Here is an 18904-nt window from a genome sequence, read left to right as displayed (position 1 = left end):
GGCGGTATTAGCTTCTCCAAAAGAAAGCTAAGCCAAGTTAACTCTGAACGTATATCCATTCAATAAATGCTCAAAGCACGAAGTGTCTTCAACTGATCACGAGCTTCCGCCATAAAAGAGGCTGCATTCTCATTCTGGGCACTCTGAAGTTTGTTGGCTAGCAGAAGAAACAGCCACATGGGAAAACTTGCAGAGGGAGAATTTGACTGTTCACTTGGTAGCAGTCAAGGAATAACTAAGTAGAGTGGAAACCTGTTCCCGGGTTCACACGAGTGCACAGGGAACCCTTTCAGTATGCGAGCTCTGTGAGGGCAAGAACTTGTTTTCCTAGCTCCAGACCTATCCTCAGACAATTGCACCACTCACTACCTTAGTTGCTTAGTGCATTAACTGGAAGGAGCGGGGCACTGAGAAAAAGAAACTTCAACCTTGACATTTAAAATTATACGACCTTTATTAGAATCCATTGATTTCATGAAGCGAGGCACTTAGGATGAGTTCTGTATATTTATCTACCCCATCCCCAGTCACACAAATAGCATGTAGCTAACCTGGAGGTCCACAGCCTCCCAGTTCTCTTCGTCAAGCTTTTCTCTGGCCGCCGTTTCTGAGAGCTACGGCAGGAACTACGTCACTGAGCAGCTAGGGCAGCGGCTCGGTAGCAACCGAGGCGCAAGGCTGGAACGTCGTAGGCACCCCGGGATCTGCACGGTCGGCCCTTCCCAGCAACCCTCGGTGTCGCTCCTAGTTGGCCCCCCACAAGCCCTTGCGCGCGCATGGGCGGAGCCGACCTCTAGTGGGCTCTACCAACTTCAAAGTGGAGGGGTGTTGTCGCCAGGCTCGCTGAGAGCCGGGGCGCTGGACAAGGGAACAGGGACACTGTGAACGGAAGACAAAAAACAATGTATAGTAAAACAGAAGGCGGATCCAGGGTATCCCGCGAACTCGGCTTGCCTCTCCCGTGAGCCTTGGCGGGGATCTGCCTCCTCCTCCGCTGGACGCCCTCGGTCCTTAGTTTGTCCCACTAGGGGCGACCGGGTCGTCACGTGCTCCTCCAGGTCCTCTGCAGGAGCGTGCATCCTATCCTGCCTTGGGTACGCTGAGCCATGGCAGCCCTGCTGAGACCCGCGCGTTGGCTGCTCGGGGCCGCGGCGGCCCCGCGCCTCCCGCTGTCCCTGCGCCTCCCTGCGGGCGTCCCGGGCCGGCTGTCCTCCGTCGTCCGGGTCGCGGCTGTTGGTAGCCGGCCGGCTGCAGGGTGAGTACCGGACCCTTCCTCCTGACTGGCTGCGGTGGACGGGCTGGTGTCCTGCTCGTTTGCTCCAATTCCGTGGTCCCGGCTTCTCAGGCATGAGGCCACCCCCTCCCCCATGCTTTGCCAGTGGTTTGGGGTGACAAGGTTGAGAGTCTTGAGAAGGTCATGGTCGAGGGCATGGCTGGCTTCCGGCTTGCTGCTTGAGGTCTCTGCCTGCTCTAGCTTTGGAAAGGCCCGTGAAGCTCAATGGCTTTGGGGGAGTGGATGGGGCTGAGGTGGGGACAGGCGTTGTGCCTTTCCTTAGGAGTACCCTTCCTGGGTGCTCTCGCACGCTGGTGACCAGTAACCTGCTAGTCTGTAGTCTTACGAGGCTTTGGTTTTTCATTTTCTTTTTCTTGGGATTGGGGTTTGAAGTTCTAGTGATCTAGGGATAGTTTAGAACTTGACATTTGATCATGGCCAGTTCGGGTTTTTGCTTGCGTTGTGCTGAGTGGAATTTTCCTTCAGTATTTACACAGATGTCATGGGTTGGAGATTGTCACACTAGAATGGATTAAAGGACGCGTGCAAGGTGCTCTGTTGGGATCTATGTACCTACTGCAAAAACAAGTTAAGTTCCTAGTTAGTGTCATGTATTTTTGTGAGTATATGCCTTTCTGGATTGAGGTTATAGGGAAACAAGTATGTTCACTTAAAGAACATAGATATTCTTGACAACTGATAAAGGAAGGTTGGGTGCTTAGGTTTTAGTACCGGAAAGAAATTGACAGTTGTACACCCCACACTAGAACTTTGGGGTCTAGCAAACAGACTTAGGAAGTATGATCTGGAGTGGGGAGCCATGGACTGAGGGTGCTTTGGCTTATTTGCATTAGGCTATTGGACAAATCACTCAGCAGCCCAGGCCTTAAGTTTCTTTAGGTACACAGGTGGACACCGTATAAGGTTAGGACTATTTCATGAGATACAGGGCTTGATGTATATTATAATAACACTGTAATAGAAGTAACTGTCTTCACGGGCCAGCCCGGCACGGCGTATAACTAGATAGATGAAGGAAATGCTTCATGATGTCTGAACAACTTGGTTGTCTTTGGAGAGATGCTTATTTGTAAGTTAGGGTCTTGCCTCTATTTTTGTGGTAGGCTTGAACAGTGAAATCATGCCCTAACTTTCATGTCTTCTGAGACAGCAGTGCTGGTTCCTTTAGCTTTCCTCTAGTGACTAGAATCTAGTCCTTCACCCGAGGCCCCTCGGGGCCAGGGCTAGTGCTGCTACAGTGCAGGCATTGATGTTTGCTGTTGGGTTTGGCAGAAACTGAACACATTTTAGTGACACATCTGTGTGTTCATCAGACCCGGGTTCCACTTCCTCGCTGCATACTCGGATGGACCTTTGACCAAGCTCCCCTGGTTCTGACTTGTCTGTAAGGGAGGGCATTGGGTGTCTTTGTAAAGCTTGTTCAGTCATTCAGCATCCGGGTGTCTCTTCAGAAGCTGTCTCTCCCACGATCCGAAAAACTGGCTGCATGGGGTCAGCCAGCATGGTGGCTCATCAAGAAAAGGTACTTTCTCTGCAAGCCTGGTGACCTTTGTTTGATTGCAGGACCCACATGGAAGGAGAGAACGGCTCCCACAACTTGTCTGTGACCTCCACAGTATCCATGCACATACAAAAGATAAATGGAAGAAAAGCTGTAAGCAGTAACATGACTATGCCGGGGTGACCCACGCACGTGTTTCCCCACACGCGTGTTTCCCCGTAGAGAGGAAACTGCTCAAGCATAGTACGTGGTCTTGTTAACGCGTGTTAGGTCATGGCAGCCAGTGAAGTAGTATTTGTTCTCTTTCTCTGGACTTTGAACACTTTCCGGCCAGTCTCCTATCCCACAGCTTCTAAGCCTGTGTGGAAAACACAACCTTTCTCAGGATTCTATTTATTCTAGAAGCGTCCCACTTGCTCTCTTTCTTGCCCATGGTTTCCTGTCTCCTTTGCTAGCTTCTCATTCCCTGTCGCACACTGTTTTCACACTGCACCTGAGGCTTCGTTCCATTTCTTACTTTTTTTTTTTTTGATACAGTATCTGTATATAGATACCTGGCTGTTTTGGGACTTAAACTCACAGAGAACGACCTGTTTCTGCCTTCCAAGTGCTGGAATAAAATGTGTGTACCATATGACCAGAATCTTAACTATTTAGAAAAAAAATATTCTTTCTGTTGTATGTGTTTGTGTGTGTGGTGCCTTCAGAAGGTGTCGAGGCCCCTGGAGTTGTACTGACGTGGGTTCTGGGTACTGAACTTGGGTCACTTGGCAGGAAGTGTTCTTAACTGCTGAGCCACCTCCCCAGCCCCATTTACATTTTTTAAATCATAGAACTCATGCTCCTTGAGGAATAATAATCTTCCTTAACTGTCACCCAGAGAGAGCTGGTGTCATACCGTTAGTGTTTCCAAAAGTCATTTATGAATGTGTGGCTGTGTGTTGGTTTTCCTTGAGTTTTGCTGGAGACATGGTAGTTATCAAGTGTGTTCGGGGCTTGAGTCTCTGACAGAGTCTGCCTCTCTTCCTCTTCTTTTCAGGATGCCCCTTTTCTGGCACCAGGAAGGCACTGTCAGTTCTGCTTCTCAGGATTGTTTTGCGCCTGCCTTCTTGCTGCTGTGCCCGTGTTGTACATTAGATGCTCACGTGCTTAGAGGCTTGGCCGCAGCGGCTCCTGCCTCCTCACTCGTGTGTCCTCCTTGTAGCTGACCCTTTCATCTCCAGCGCCTTAGGCACTGCTTGCCCCTCTAGCCTGGCAGCTGCATTGCTTTTCCTGGAGGTGGATCGTCAGTTGGATAGCTCCTTGCCCAGCGACAGGTACTTCAAACCCAACACGTCTTGAATGGAACACAGCTGTGAGTGTTGCCTTTTCTGTTACTCAGAAAGAGCCCACGCGTGTTTGTGCTTTGTTGTTGTTTTGTTTATTTTCCCACATACATCTTGTTGTCCCCTTTCATTAACAAATGATAAAATCCTGGGAGCTCTTCTTCATCTGGAATGGGTGCCTCCTCTCTGGTGCCCCCATCATCCTTTCCCCAGGGTTCCTGGAGAAGTGGCCATGTCATTTCTGTTTCCAGAGCCACGGCCCGACAGCTGCTCTCACAGGTGTTTTGGAAACTGGAGTGGTCTCACGCCTTCTGTCTTTCCATGTAAGCTGTTATCCCTGCCATAGCTAAAATGATCATGTGAACATGTGGAGACTGACGTTGGAGACCTGGCCAGGGTCTAGGACCCTGCTTGTCTTAGCAAGCCTGCGGACGACAGAGGTGCTGTTGGGCTGGTCATGAGGGCTTTACTGGACCAAGATGTCCAGCTCTCTGCTTTTGAATGTGGTGTTCATTCTCCTGTGCTGAGAATTCGCTCCCACTGCAGACCTTTTCCAGCCGCCTCTGCCATCTGTCCCTTAAGTCCTGGTACACACATAACCACCAGATGCTGTTACGTGTGACACTGTAGACCTGTTGTTAGGCCTTAAAGGACTTCTCTTACTATGTTACCTCCCTTGAGGTCTAATTGTGTTCATGGAGTAGGTGTCAAACATTCAACAAACAAGTAGATATTGAGAGGGGTAGCATGAGATGAAGATTGAAAAGAGCACTTAGCCCCTCTGTGCTGCAGCGTGATGCTGTGGTGTGTGGTCCTGGGGTGTGGTGCTGCTGCACTGTGGCCCTGCGGTGCGTGGTCCTGGGGTGTGCTGGTCCTGGGGTGTGTTGTCCTGGGGTATGGTGCTGCTGCACTGTGGTCCTGGGGTGTGCTGGTCCTGGGGTGTGCTGGTCCTGGGGTGTGCTGGTCCTGGGGTGTGCTGGTCCTGGGGTATGCTGGTCCTGGGGTGTGCTGGTCCTGGGGTGTGCTGGTGCTGCGCCATGGTGCTGCGTGTTCACCCTGGTTTTGTTTTCCAGCTCTGCTGTTCTGAGTTGGACACATAGGCATTATTGAGTGAAGTTGTTAGAATTGCTCGATCGGTTTTCACAGTCAAAGCACCCAGGAATATGCACCTCTGTATATTTCTTGCTCTCCAGTTTCCCTTTTAGTATTTTTTTTCTTCTCTCCTTTTTAAAAGCCAATTCTTCCAATTTTTACCTTCTCCGTGAAGAGGGTCAGGAGGGCTTTGCTCTCTCCTGCTGTTTCTCCCCTTGGCTACTCCTATTTCTCCTGAGATTTTTAGAGTCATCTTCATGTCCACCTTCCAGAGGAAAGCTAAACCTGTAATCTTGAAGCTAAGTCTGTATGGAGGTGCACCTAGCTAGATGCTTGTGGCCCAGAGGTGAACATGATGCTGCCATTGGAAGAGAAGAAAACGTTCTATTTTTACCAAACATTTTGGAAAGCTTTCAATAGTTTTTAAGAGTCTGAGGCTTCGGGCTTGTAAATCCCGGGACTAAGCCTCTGCTCTCTGTACACAGGCTCGTGAGGCTATGGCAGGCAGTCCCATTTATGGCGTTACAACCTCATAAGAAGAACTCAATACTTGGTTGGTAATTCCAAAAAGGGGGCAGTCACATTTGTTTTTGGGAAGGAGACCGTCCATCTGCCATTTGTCCTTTAGTCCGACTGAGCGTGTGTGAGTTCTCATATGTGTATGGGCGCGTGTGCCACAGAGGACAGCTTTCAGCTTTCTCCTTCCCCCGTGTGGATCTGGGAGAGACCTCAAGAACCAGACTAAGGCAAGTGCCTCTAGCCACTGAGCCACCCATCTCCCAGGCCCCAGAGGGAGCCAGACATGCACTGTGCGTTCAGAGTGTTTATAGGGTAAACCGAAGACCTTGGACTTAGAAGCCACACTTTGATTTTGAGTGGGGTGCTGAAAAAGCCAGTTGATTGCCGTGTTAGCTCCTTGATTGATGTGGTGGGTCCTGACCCAGAGGAGAGTTTGACAAAATGTAAGTCGACTATGAGAAAGACAGCATGGCCTGTCAGAAACAGTGTTGGTGCTGCCGATTGGTGGCCTCACTGAGTAATGCAGGACCAAAGAGCTTCCTTCCCTGGAGAGAGAACAGCAGATTGGTTAGGGTGTAGAGGGAAGAGTACATTTGGAGATCAGGACAAGCAGGAGTCCCATTAATACAAACCTGCATCCAGACCTGCCTCTTTCATGCCCAGTACCTTAGCAAGTGTTTTGACTACGTTTGCTAAGCTTATTTGCTAGGCCCATTAGGGACACTTTCTTAGTGTTGCCCAAACCTAGGGCACTGTGTTCTGCCTGCAGATTTTTACTTGTTGGGCCCATTCTGAGTACTTACTATTTATATATTTAATATCTTGTTTACATTGGTTTTAGGTTTAAATTGACATTTAATAAATTGGTTTTATTTTATGTAAATGGGTGTATTTGTTCACCATGTGCATGTAGTACCCATGGAGACCAGAAGAGAGCATCGGATTCCCTTAGAACTGGAGTTACAGATGGTTGGCTATGGGTTACCTATGGGTGCTGGGAATTGAACTTCATCTGGAAGAGCACCCAGTGCTGTTAACCATTAAGCCGTCTCTGAAGCCCTTAAACTAATATTTTTATAACTTTATTTGTCTTAAGCAAAAATGTTGATATGAAAAGAGCTAGGTGTGATTTTAAAAATCTTTTAAGATGTAAACCGACTGAAATGGAGAATCCTTGTCTACATGTGATGTTGAAACCATCCTGCCTGGAAGTGTATTGTAAGACTCCCTGCATGATCTCAGTCACTCTAACAAGAAACGCTCTTGTAAGGGAGCTGTTGTCCTCTTGGTGGAAACATTGTGGTTTAGTTTTATGTCTGTGAGCGTCTTTCTACATGTAGATTTGTGTACCACACGTGTGCCTGGTGCCCACAGAGGCCAGAAGAGGGTGTCACATCCCCTGGAACTGGAGTTAACAGCTGGCTGGGAGCTGGGAATTGAATCTGTTCCTGGCCAACCACTGAGCCAGCTTTCTTCCCTGTCCTCTTAAGGGTTAGGCTTAAAGGGGGGGTGTCTGAGACTGGGTAATTAATTGGAAGCAGAAAAAATATTTTTTACGGTTTTGGAAGCCTACAAGTACAGTATTAAAGAAGTTGGCATTGGTGAGGCCTTCCTTTTTCTTACTTTAAAATGTGTGTGTGTGTGTGTGTGTCTGTATCTGTCGGTGTCTATGTCTCTGTGTGTTTGTCTATCTGTGTCTGTTTCTCTGTATGTGTCTGTGTCTGTATCTGTGTGTGTGTTGTGTGTATCTGTCTGTCTGTCTGTGTCTGTGTGCTCACACACACCAGTATCTATGGAGGCCAGAAGATGCCTGTCCTCTGAGAACTGGAGTTAAAGACATTTGCGAGCTGCCAAGTGTGGGTGCTGGGAATCGAACTTGGGTCCTCTGCAAGCACAGCAACCACTCATGGCAATGGAGCTGTCTTCCTAACCCTCTGCTCTTTATTTTCCCTCCCTTCCTTGATGTATTTTGAGACAAGGCCTCAGTATGTATTCTCTTAGTGGCCTGTAATTTGCAATGTAGACTAGGCTGGCTTTGAGCATTTGACTGTGCCTCCCAAATATTGAGTTTAAAGGTGTGTGCCACCATACAGACACGGGCACACCTGTATGTGCACACGCTGTGGCTTGCATGTCGAGGAGGTTGGAGGACAACTTGCATGAATTGGTTCTGTTCTTTGACCATGTGGGTCCCAGGGATTGAACTTTGGTTGTCAGCCTTGGTGGCAAGCCATCATTAATCATCTTGGCCATCTCTCCAGCCAGGTCTGGGTGTCATCTGATGGTGAAAGGACAAGAGCAGGAGACGCCTTCCTGAAAGCTGCCTGAGAGCTGCATCTTGCTGTCCGTAATGGTGGCAGTTGAGATCAGCATCAGGTTTGGAGGGGACAGCATTCAAACCATAGTGGAGAAGTTATATTCAGCCAAAATCTCATATTGTGAAAATAGCAGAGCCTGAACCCAGGCCAGTGAGTGCTCTTCCCACGAACCCAGGGGAGCCTTCAGTTCACGTCTGTGAGGGTGCACTTGCTGCTCAGAACAGCGGCACACAGCAGTGGCCAGTAAGCATGCCTTCCTACAGCGACACACAGCAGTGGGCAGTAAGCATGCCTTCCTACAGCGGCACACGGCAGTGGGCAGTAAGCATGCCTTCCTACAGCGTCTTTATGTGGCGTTTTCTCTGTTCTGGGAGGGAAAGGAGTTATGGTATCCGTGAGACTTGTGGCCTAGAATTCATGGTTTGGTCAGGTGGACCTTGGGGGTGATTTTCTCTCCTCACTGCCCCTGTAGTTGCAGCTTCAGTCAGTCTCACCGAGTCCTCTTCCTAAGAGAGGCCTGCCGTGATTCTCCTCTGGCAGCTGCAGAGGGCTGTTTTGCTATTCTCAATACAGGTGATCATGTCACAGCCTCTACTTAGAAGCATTTTAGAGTGAAGAGCACCTAGGGTAAAGCTGCAGCTGTTTGCCTCAGAACCCACAGCCCACCCCACCCAGTCTCTTGTCACCTCTCCCCTGTGTCACTTCTCTGGCTGTGGTAAAGCACTATGGAAGGAAATCTTAAGGAGGAAGAGACTTCATTTTGGCTCCTGGTTCCAGAGGGATGAGAGTTGATCATGGTGGGAAGGAGGCATTGCAGGCAGGGAGCAGAAAGAGCAAACTGGAAGTAGGGTGAGGTTTAAGCTCTCAGGCCCACCCCTAGTGACACACTAGCTCCAGCAAAGCCACACTCCCCAGCCTGGACACATTGCAGCACCAGCTGAGGACCAAGTGTTCGAACACACAAGACTACGGGAGGATTTCTTATTCAAAGCCTCCCTGCCCCCACGTCCTGCGCAGCGTTGCTTACTTGGCCCATAGACTTTGCAGCCCATAGACTACTCAGCAGGTTATGCGCGTGACTCCTCATCCTTAGTCCTGATGTGTTGCTGAGGATGACTCGGAGCTCCTGCATCCGCCTGCCCCAGCCTCCTGAGTGTTAGGATGAGTGTGTGCACTGTGCCTTCTAGCTCAGACATCTATCATCACTGTAGAGTTATCTAAAGTGGAGACTTGCTACTTTTTTTTTTTTAATCAGTGGCCCTTGCTCCTCTTCTTTATATTACTACAACTGAATGTTTGAAAGGTTGAGACTCATCAGTTGCCTCACCAGCTAACATACTGACACACAGTGCACCCAAATGAACTTGATAAGTTTCTGTGGCAAATGTAAAAAAAATTTAAGGAACCTAAATAGCATGAAGAAAGATGGTTTGGGAGAAGATGTGTCTGACATATGTGTGAAAATTTTTGTGTTCTGGTTCCAGCGAGAGCCTCTGAGACGTCAGCAGGACTCAGCAGCTGGGATGTGAAGGGTGAGTGGTCAGGCAGTGAAGCAGTTGTGCCGGTATCTTGGGTCTGGGATAGCGCACAGTGGCTGCAGTTCACCTCACTGACAGGGTAGCAGAGGCTCACATAGGACTGACCAGTGGTGGTGATCATAGTGCAATGTAACAAAACAAGTTGGGTGTGGAGCTGCGTGGACACTGCTCTCCTTACACTGTAGAGTCCACAGTCCTTATAAAACACAGACTGCTTACCTTACTGACAGTAGAGACTCCCATTATCTAGTTGTTCTTGTCTGGTTTGATTTCCACCGCCGTGCAGTGTGGCTCCTGGATTGCAGCTGGGTGATGTCTCAGATGCTCTGGTCCCCTGCGGGGCTTGTGTCAGACAGGACTACCAATGTCGGTTCTGCCATGACTTCTTCAGCTAGCTTTTCTGTGATTTGGGAAGTATTTGTCAGTCTTCTCATGTGTAAGATGGGGCTGTCGTAGTAATTTCCTGCTACTCAGTGTGTGTTAAATACATTTAAATATTAATAACATGCTTTTTGTCCTATATGCCTATCCTTATCTTTAACCCTGACAGTTCCTAAGTGACTTTAAGCCGTTTCATGCACCAGGGAAGGAGAGAAGGGGTAGACGCATCTGAAGACTGCAGAGCAGCTTTGCATGTTCAGTAAAAGGAAAGAGTAACTCTTGAAACAAAAACATGGCAGTTATTTTTAAAAATCTACATTTAGAGAGTATATGGTCCAGCTTATAATTGGGCAGAACTCTTGAGCAGAGACAGCCGTGGAGGAGACTGAGACTGCACATACATATGGAAAATACCTGAGCCTTCATGAGTCAGTAGCAAATGGTAAATGAAGACACTGAGGACCTACTACTCCTCCTGGAAGAATGGCCATGTACACCAAAACTGGAAACCAAATGCTGGCAAGGTTATAACCAGCTCTCATTGGTAGCTGTAGGAATAAGCTTTGTATAGCTATTGTAAAAGCTAGTTTTATAACCATTTACAAAATATTTATGTTCTTTTTTTTTTGTTTTGTTTTTGTTTTTCGAGACAGGGTTTCTCTGTGTAGCCCTGGCTGTCCTGGAACTCACTCTGTAGACCAGGCTGGCCTGGAACTCAGAAATCCACCTGTCTCTGCCTCCCAAGTGCTGGGATCAAAGGCGTGCGCCACCACGCCCGGCTTATGTTCTTAAAAAACAGACATGTATATCAGCTTAATTCGAAATTGGCAAAAACTAGGATAGCCTTCTTCAGTAGGTAAGTGGATAAAGTAAGCTTACCCACACTATGAAGTATTATTCATTCATAAAGAAATAAACTACCATATGTGAAAAGGTGTGGAGGGACATGAGCTGTTCTTACAAGATGGAGCCATTCTGAAGTGGCTGCGCGTTACCGTGCAGTTGGAAAGACAAACTGGAAGCGTAGAATGATCTGCATTTGCCATGCATTTAGGACGAAGCCCAGGACTATGGGGTGGGACACAGGCACAGTGATATCATTCTGTAGGGTCCCCCAACAGTGGCTACATACTGTATTTGTAGGCATCCCATGGGCCCATCGGTGTGGGCATCCATCCCAGAGTGAGCATAAATGCCAGCCAGCACCAGCTATGGTGTCTTAGGGTTTCTATGCTGAGTGAAACACCTTGACCAAAAGCAATCTGGGGAGAAAGGGGTTTATGTGGCTCACATTTCCACATCATTGTCCATCACTGAAGGAAGTCAGGACAGGAACTCAAACAGGGCAGGAACCTGGAGGCAGGAGCTGATGCAGAGGTCTTGGAGGGGTGCTGCTTACTGGCTTTCTCTTGGTGGCATGCTCAGCATGCTTTCTTATAGAACTCAGGACCACCACCCATGACGGGCTGGGCCCTCCCCCATTGATCACTAATTAAAATGTGCCAGCGACTTGTCTACAGCCAGATCTATATAGAGGCATTTTTTAAAATTGAGGCTCCCTCCTCCATGATGACTCCTGCTTGTGTCAAGTTGGTATAAAACTAACCAGGAAGGAGGTACCAGTTAATGCAGGACACTAGTGTGGCGCGGTGGGTAGGGAGACTGGAGAGGAAGGTGTGTGTGAGCTCTGCTTTTCTCAAAATCATTCTTAAAAAAATGGTGCAGGCTTAGAAATGATTAAGTGGCTCAAGTTTATCCTCTGGTCCACATATTCATTCATTCACTCATTCATGTATTTATGTATTTCAAAATATGGATACTCTGCCACACCATTATTAACAAAAAAGACAGCAACAACAAAACTATAAAATACCAGAGTTTACTTGAGAAAATGCATGGGTAGCTGGACTATGTTTACCTTAAACCATGAGGAAGCTGTTACCGTTGGTAGTTGCATGAGCTGATACAGTCTCCTTCTGTGGAGCTTTAGAATTTAGAGGCAGGCTGCATCAGCTTGTGCAGGCCTGAATGATGGGCTCCTAACTTGTGTGGACCCAGCTTGCCCAACCATGAGTGTGTCCCTCTCCTTTCTGTGACAGCATGCCCATTGCTAATGATGTGAAGCCAGAATTGACTTCATAGTAATTCAGGTTAGGATAGAGTGTTTGCTTGGCATATGGGAAACTCTGGTTTAGTCACCAGCCTTGTACAAGGAAATTAATGGAAAAAATAAATTCTGGATTGTGGTGTTGTTGCTGCTGTTGTTGTTGTCGATGATAATGTATACTAGCATTTAAAGCTCCATTAAAAAGACGTTGTACCTCACAGAGACTGAACTGCCAACCAGGGAGCCTGCATGGGGCTGACCTTGACTCTCCACACGTATGTCACAGTTGTGTAGCTTGGTCTTCATGGGAGACTCCCAACAGTGGGAGCAGGAGCTGCCTCTGCCCCTGTCACCTGCCTTTGGAACCCTTTTCCCTGCCTTCTCTAGCCTTAGTAGGAGAGGAGGTGCCTAGTCACACTGCATGATATGCCAGAGGCTGGTTAATATCCAGCCTGCCCTTTTCTGAAGAGAACAGAGGAGGAGTGATGGGGGAAGTATATAGAAGAGGCAGGGAATAGGAGGAGAGGAGTGGGGGAAATGGGTAAACCGCAGTCGGGATGTAAAAAAAGTTGTGTGTGTGCTCTTTAATAGTCCTCTGATTTGAGTTGTATAGAAGTTAGCAAGTCCACCTCTACTGCTCAAAAAGTTCTGCATTATATGAATTATTGCACGGTGTTCTGAGTTATCAATAGTTTTTGATGATTATTATAGTAACGAATAACCATTGAGGCTTTTGATAAGTAGGGGGAAATATGCATCTTCTCTGGTTTGTGGATGATAACATATCATTTAAGTAATTCTGCTTACTTAACAAACAGCTGTCCGCACACTTGTGCATGTGCAGAGGATATCACCTTATTTGGCAATATCCCTAGGTCCCCCCTCCCGCTCCCCCGCACCGTAGTTTCTGATTTATTTCTGTATATGTGATGGTCAGGTGGTTGTGATTTGTCTCTGGTCACTGGTATAATTTCTACTCTAGTATCAGTTACAGACTGCTTTATAAGTGACAGAGCTTTTGATGCAACTTCACATACATAGTCAATTTATGATGTAGGAAAACGGTGGCTTTGGGGACAGTGAGAAAAAACCTAGGGATTTGCATGCTAAACACATGCTCTGTCGCTGACTTGGGCACTTAGCTCACCACTGACTGGTAAAAAGGTCTACAAGCCAGAGAATGTGGTTATCCTGAAAGTATTTCTTGACTTAATATTTTTAGGCATAATATGTAATATAACTTAGTGGCAGCTAAAAATAAGATATTTGAAGTAGTTCCCCAAGAATTGCATATGTTAAAAAGTAAGATCCTGAATTCATAGAAAGCCTTTAAAAATCAAAGATTTATGTATGACAGTATTTTTTACATGTAAGGATTATATTTTAGATTTGACATTTGTAAATCAAGTATAGCATTTATTCCTATAGCATGGAAAACCACTGGTAGCATGTTTTAGAACACTGAAATGTATATTAGACTCCACTATCAAAATATTGATTTAAAGAGAGTTGCTTCTTCTAGAGATATCGGTAGCTCAGATTGTAGGGTGCTCGATTAGCATGGGCCCCGTCCCTGCACTGAATAACCTGCGTCGCAGGCCTGCTATCCCAGCAGAGGTAAAAGCAGGGAAAATAGAAGTTCAAAGTTATTGTTGGTTCTATTGGCAGTTCCAGGCCAGCCTGGACTAAATGAGACCCTGTTTCAAAAAATAAAAAATAAAAGATACATTATTCTGTAGAAACATTATTATGATCTTAGCTAAGCTCTTATAACATCTTTAAAAATAATGTTTACGCTCAGAGTGAAGTTTCACTTTTGATGGTTACTACTTTAAAGAGCGAGGGAAGCATTCAAACTGTTGACAGACACAGAGCCGTGAAAGCGGGCGCCTCGTTCATAAGGACGTAACCTAGTTACAGTCATAATAAGCTTATGCCCAGAAAAAAACCTGAAGGTGGTTTGCGAGTTTGGAGTCCACCTTGGCCTTGTGTCTCACTTTCCCGAGTGTGAGGAGCTGGTTATGTCTGGGCTGCTTTATTCTCCTTTAGTAAGGAAACATCGTATTAGCTTGTTGGTTTGAAATGACTTCAGGTTGAAGGTTATCAATCCACTCAGAAGCACTGGGGTGTGTGTGTGTGTGTGTGTGTGTGTGTGTGTGTGAGAGAGAGAGAGAGAGAGAGAGAGGGAGAGGGAGAGGGAGAGGGAGAGGGAGAGGGAGAGGGAGAGGGAGAGGGAGAGAGAGAGAGAGAGAGAGATTGATTTGTTGCTAGTGTATATTTCTCCAAGTATCTCTGCTATTTCATTGCAGTTTTAGTGACTATCAGAACTTGGTAACTTCACACAAGTGATGCCCTGTGTAGATAACAGTTTATTTACTTAGTTTGTTATTAATTGTGTTTCATTTTACAGAGAGCGTCTGAGCCAAGCCAGATTGTATGCCATCGTTGCTGAGAAAAGGGATCTTCAAGAGGAGCCTGCTCCTGTGAGAAAGAACAGCAGTCAATTTGACTGGGCTCTGATGAGACTGGATAATTCTGTCCGGAGAACAGGCCGCATCACAAAGGGGCTTCTGCAGAGAGTCTTTGAGAGCACGTGTAGCTCAGGTATTTGAGAGTTTCTCTGTAGGAAGCTGAAGTTTTTAACGCGTTTCCGGAAGCTCGCTGCCCTGGGAAGAGTGTTATCTGACATTGTCAGCTGTCACTGTGGTACTTGCTGTTGTTCATCTGTCTGCTGTGACTCTCCCTGGGAAGAGTGTTATCTGACATTGTCAGCTGTCACTGTGGTACTTGCTGTTGTCCATCTGTCTGCTGTGACTCTGATCCTGCTGTCCTTCCAGTTCATCCAGGCAGAGTTTGAAGTAACATAAAAATACCTTGTTCAGCGTTCATTTCAGAGTCAGCAAATAGAAACGTCCATTGCTCGCCCTGGCGTCTAGGGTTGCTTGCAGTGGTAAGCTGAGGTGGAAGGCACCAGCTTTTCTCTTCTTTCCTTGTGGTGTCAGCTTCTCCCGAGATGAGCGCATCGAAGGCTGATAGACACCAGTCAACTGTTAAACAGGTAGCCCTGACAGGAGCTGCAGGCCCTGTCCCCAGGCTTTCCCTCTCACATCACAGCTACAAAGGCGAATGGGCTAACACGTACAATTTTGTGTGCATTTAAAGAAGATTCGATAAACTCCTAGAGCCTGTTTGTGGGGTCCATTCTGTATAAAGCAGATCTTCTGTGCACTGAAGGACCAGAACCTCCCATCTACTCAGAGCTGTCACAACTCTCCATGGGCACCCTCCCCAGCCCCTCTCATCTTTCAGGTTCTAGGCACCCACAAGTGTATTTTCTGCCCCCTTAGGTCCTTGCTCTGGATGTACTTGTAGATGGAGTTATACAATACGTGTTTATTTTTGTTTCATCTTGAAGTTGTTTTTAGGGACATGGAGATGAACTTAAGTTTGATAATGATGAGTTCTTGTCTGCTTTCTGTCATTGTCATAAGACACCAAGAAGCTTAGCCTCGAACACGTAGCAAGCACTGCTTAAAAATTTGTTTCTCAGGCTGGTGAGATGGCTCAGTGGTTAAGAGCGCCGACTGCTCTTCCAAAGGTCCCGAGTTCAAATCCCAGCAACCACATGGTGGCTCACAACCATCCGTAATGAAATCTGATGCCCTCTTCTGGAGTATCTGAAGACAACTACAGTGTACTTACATTAAATAAATAAATATTTAAAAAAAAAAAAAATTTGTTTCTCTTTGGACTTATTAGTTTTACAGATTGTGTAAGTTTTGTAGGCTTTTTAAAGCAGACTACTAGTACAATTTTAAGTTGTAATATTTATTAGTGTTGTGGATTGGGTGGTGTCTGGGTACTGTCTTGTCTTTGGTGAGCCATGAGGCTGTGGATGGTTAAAGGATATTTTTCTTGATCTCTTTGAAAAGCCTGAGGGTGTTGAAATCGTTTATAAGCTTCAGATTACACTGTGTTGATGCCTCCGTGGAATTGGGGCAGTCACCGTGCTCCATGAACTGTTTCTGCACAGGTAGCCCAGGGAGCAATCAAGCTCTGCTTCTGCTGCGCAGCTGTGGCTCGCTCCTGCCCGAACTGAGTCTCGCCGAGAGGACAGAGTTTGCTCACAAGATCTGGGACAAACTTCAGCAGTTAGGTATGATTGTTTTAGTGCATAACGTAAGGTATGTTTTTTTTTCTGTTCCACTGTGTTCTTCACATAAGTATTATAAACTTACTTTATCGTGACTTTTTTTTTTAAAGATTATTTATTATTATATGTAAGTACACTGTAGCTGTCTTCAGATCTCATTACAGGTGGTTGTGAGCCACCATATAGTTGCTGGGAATTGAACTCAGGACCTCTGGAAGAGCAGTCAGTGTTCTTACCTCCTGAGCCATCTCGCCAGCCCTTATCATGACTTCTTGATTCAGTACTTTTTTGCAATATGTTTATTTGGTGAGCTTAGTGACACCTAGGGGCATTAAGAATAAAGTAGTTTTCATATTATGAATTAGAATTTTGATAAGTGAGAAAACAGTCACTGAGCTACGGTTGTAACTTAACTCACTCCACAGTCCCAAAGCATTGTTAGAGCTCAGCTCCCAGGGAGCGACTCACACAAGAGGCTCTGCTGTAGCTCCTTAGATAGCAGGGGGCTCACTGGGGTCAGATCTATACGTTATGGAGCGTCTGTGATAGAGTGCCATCAATCTGCGCACTGGTGAACTAGACACAAAAATGAAGATGCTGAGCAGCATACACGGTGTGCCATTACCACAGTGAGTGCCTTTCCCTGTGTATGTGTATCCACTATATTGAAATATTTCTGGTCTGAAAAATGATAAACACCACATATAATTTTTACTGAGTACATTCTGTTTTTGCTGTTGCTCTGTTGAGACAGGCTTCCGCTACGTTATTCTGGCTAACGTGGATCTTGATCTCAGAGGATGGTTACCTTCAGTGTTGGGACTAAACGTTGTCACCATGCCTGGCTAAATGTCTGTTTTTAAAATTTTGAACCAGCTGAGTTATAGTGGTACATGTCTTTAATCCCAACACTTGGGAGACAGAGGCAGGCAGCATTCTATAAATTTGAGGCCAGTCTAGTCTACATAGTCTTAAAAAAAATCCAAAACTAAAATTTTGAATATTAAAAAATAATTCAAAGCCCACTTGATAACTGGTATTCATTCCCGATTTTTAAGTGATTGAAGAGCAGAAGGAAGCTGAGTCAATGTGATAAGTCTAAAGCCGTCCACCCTGTGTGCACCGCCTTTCCCACCTCTTGAGTTGATTTTTTTTTTTTTTAAAAAAGTGTTGATGCTTTAAAAAAAATACATTTTAGGACATTCTGTGGTAATTTTGTTGCACAGCCATGTTATGAATCTAACACATCATTCCTTGTAATGCCCTACTAAAAATCATCACAGTACTAAAGAGATTGGATTCCCCAACATGGTGCCTGCCTATAAGGTCACACACATCCCAGGAGAGCTGTGAATGTAACTGAAGACCTTTGGTCAAAGGCATACTGCACTGCCAAAGAACTAGACACCACTCTTAGACTGATAGGATGGCCATGGTGTCCTTTGTGTGTAGAATAGGCTGAGTGGCTGTCCTAACAGATGTCACCGTAGGCAGTATCCACACAGGAAGAAGACAAAGATGGTAGACTATGGCTAAATCATGCTAGCAGGCTGAAAATGGTGTTCACGCTCAAGGAGGAGCGCGTCCTTGAGGCAAAGGCTTTAAGTGACCTGGTAAAAATTTAAAAAAAAAAAATGCCAACAGTCCTTTATAAAAGGCTTGTAGTCACAGTTCATCTGTAGCATGGTAAGGACCACTTTATAGGAATGCCTCTACCATTCATTCATTCATTCATTCAGTCGGTCAGTCTATCTGCATGTATGTGTCTGCATGCCAGAAGAGGGCATCAGATTCAAGTATAGATGACTGTATGCCACCATGTGGTTGCTGGGAATCGAACTCATGACCTTTGGAAGAGCAGAGAGTGCTCTTAACTGCTAAGCCATCTCTCTAGGCTGCCTGTGTTACTTTTAAATACAGAGGTATTGTTAGTGAGTTCTCATATATGAAGACAGTACTATGTTTCGTAAGTAAGCACCCATTAGTGTCTGCAGAATTTAGTGATACTTCAGATACGATGTTAAATGCTCTTCTGAACATTTGATTTGAATTTCGTTTATAGGTGTCGTATATGATGTCAGTCATTACAATGCTTTACTTAAAGTATATCTTCAAAATGAATACAAATTTTCACCTACTGACTTCCTGGCAAAGATGGAGGGAGCAAACATCCAACCAAATCGAGTAGGTAACTGCTGCTGTGGGTCCTGGGCCTCCGGACCCACTTCTGTTGTTTTTCAGAAAAACATGATTATGCATGAAAATGCTAAGCAGCCCATTCCATTGCAGGTAACATACCAGAGGCTGATAGCTGCCTACTGTAATGTTGGGGACATTGAAGGTGCCAGGTATGTATTCTGTAAATGCGGGCTACTTTGTAGTTTCCTTTTCATGTATTTATTGTGTGTTTGTGTGTGTGTGTTTGTGTATTGTGTGTTTGTGTGTGCATGAGCGTGGAATCAAGAACACAGCTTACAGGAGTCGGCCCTGGCTGTCATGTGTATTCTGGGTTCAGTTGTCTGGCTTGGCCATAAGCTCCTTTTCCTGACAGACTATCTAACTCATCATCTATAAATGGAGGTTTATACAAGTAGATTTATAAATTGTAAAATCCTAAGATATATCTACTTTTCTGAAAAAATATTTTTTCTTTATAAAGGTAATTGTTTCAGAAGT

The 18904-nt window shown here is 45.9% G+C and overlaps 1 protein-coding gene across 1 annotated transcript in view; it reads left to right on the top strand.

The window, feature by feature from the left end:
* The first annotated feature begins 833 nt into the window (after positions 1-833).
* Lrpprc (leucine-rich PPR-motif containing) overlaps positions 834-18904 on the top strand; it is an 85540-nt gene continuing 67469 nt past the window's right edge. The window contains exons 1-5 of the mRNA NM_028233.2: positions 834-1255; positions 14486-14679; positions 16109-16231; positions 18291-18412; positions 18518-18576. Coding sequence (NP_082509.2) covers positions 1107-1255; positions 14486-14679; positions 16109-16231; positions 18291-18412; positions 18518-18576 — 647 coding nt within the window. The 5' untranslated portion in view covers positions 834-1106. The remainder of the gene's footprint in view (positions 1256-14485; positions 14680-16108; positions 16232-18290; positions 18413-18517; positions 18577-18904) is intronic.

The sequence above is a fragment of the Mus musculus genome, chromosome 17 (assembly GCF_000001635.26).
Source record: "Mus musculus strain C57BL/6J chromosome 17, GRCm38.p6 C57BL/6J".
NCBI lineage: Eukaryota > Metazoa > Chordata > Mammalia > Rodentia > Muridae > Mus > Mus musculus.
The sequence above is the reverse complement of the archived record's forward strand: the minus strand, read 5'-3'. Positions and strand labels throughout refer to the sequence as shown.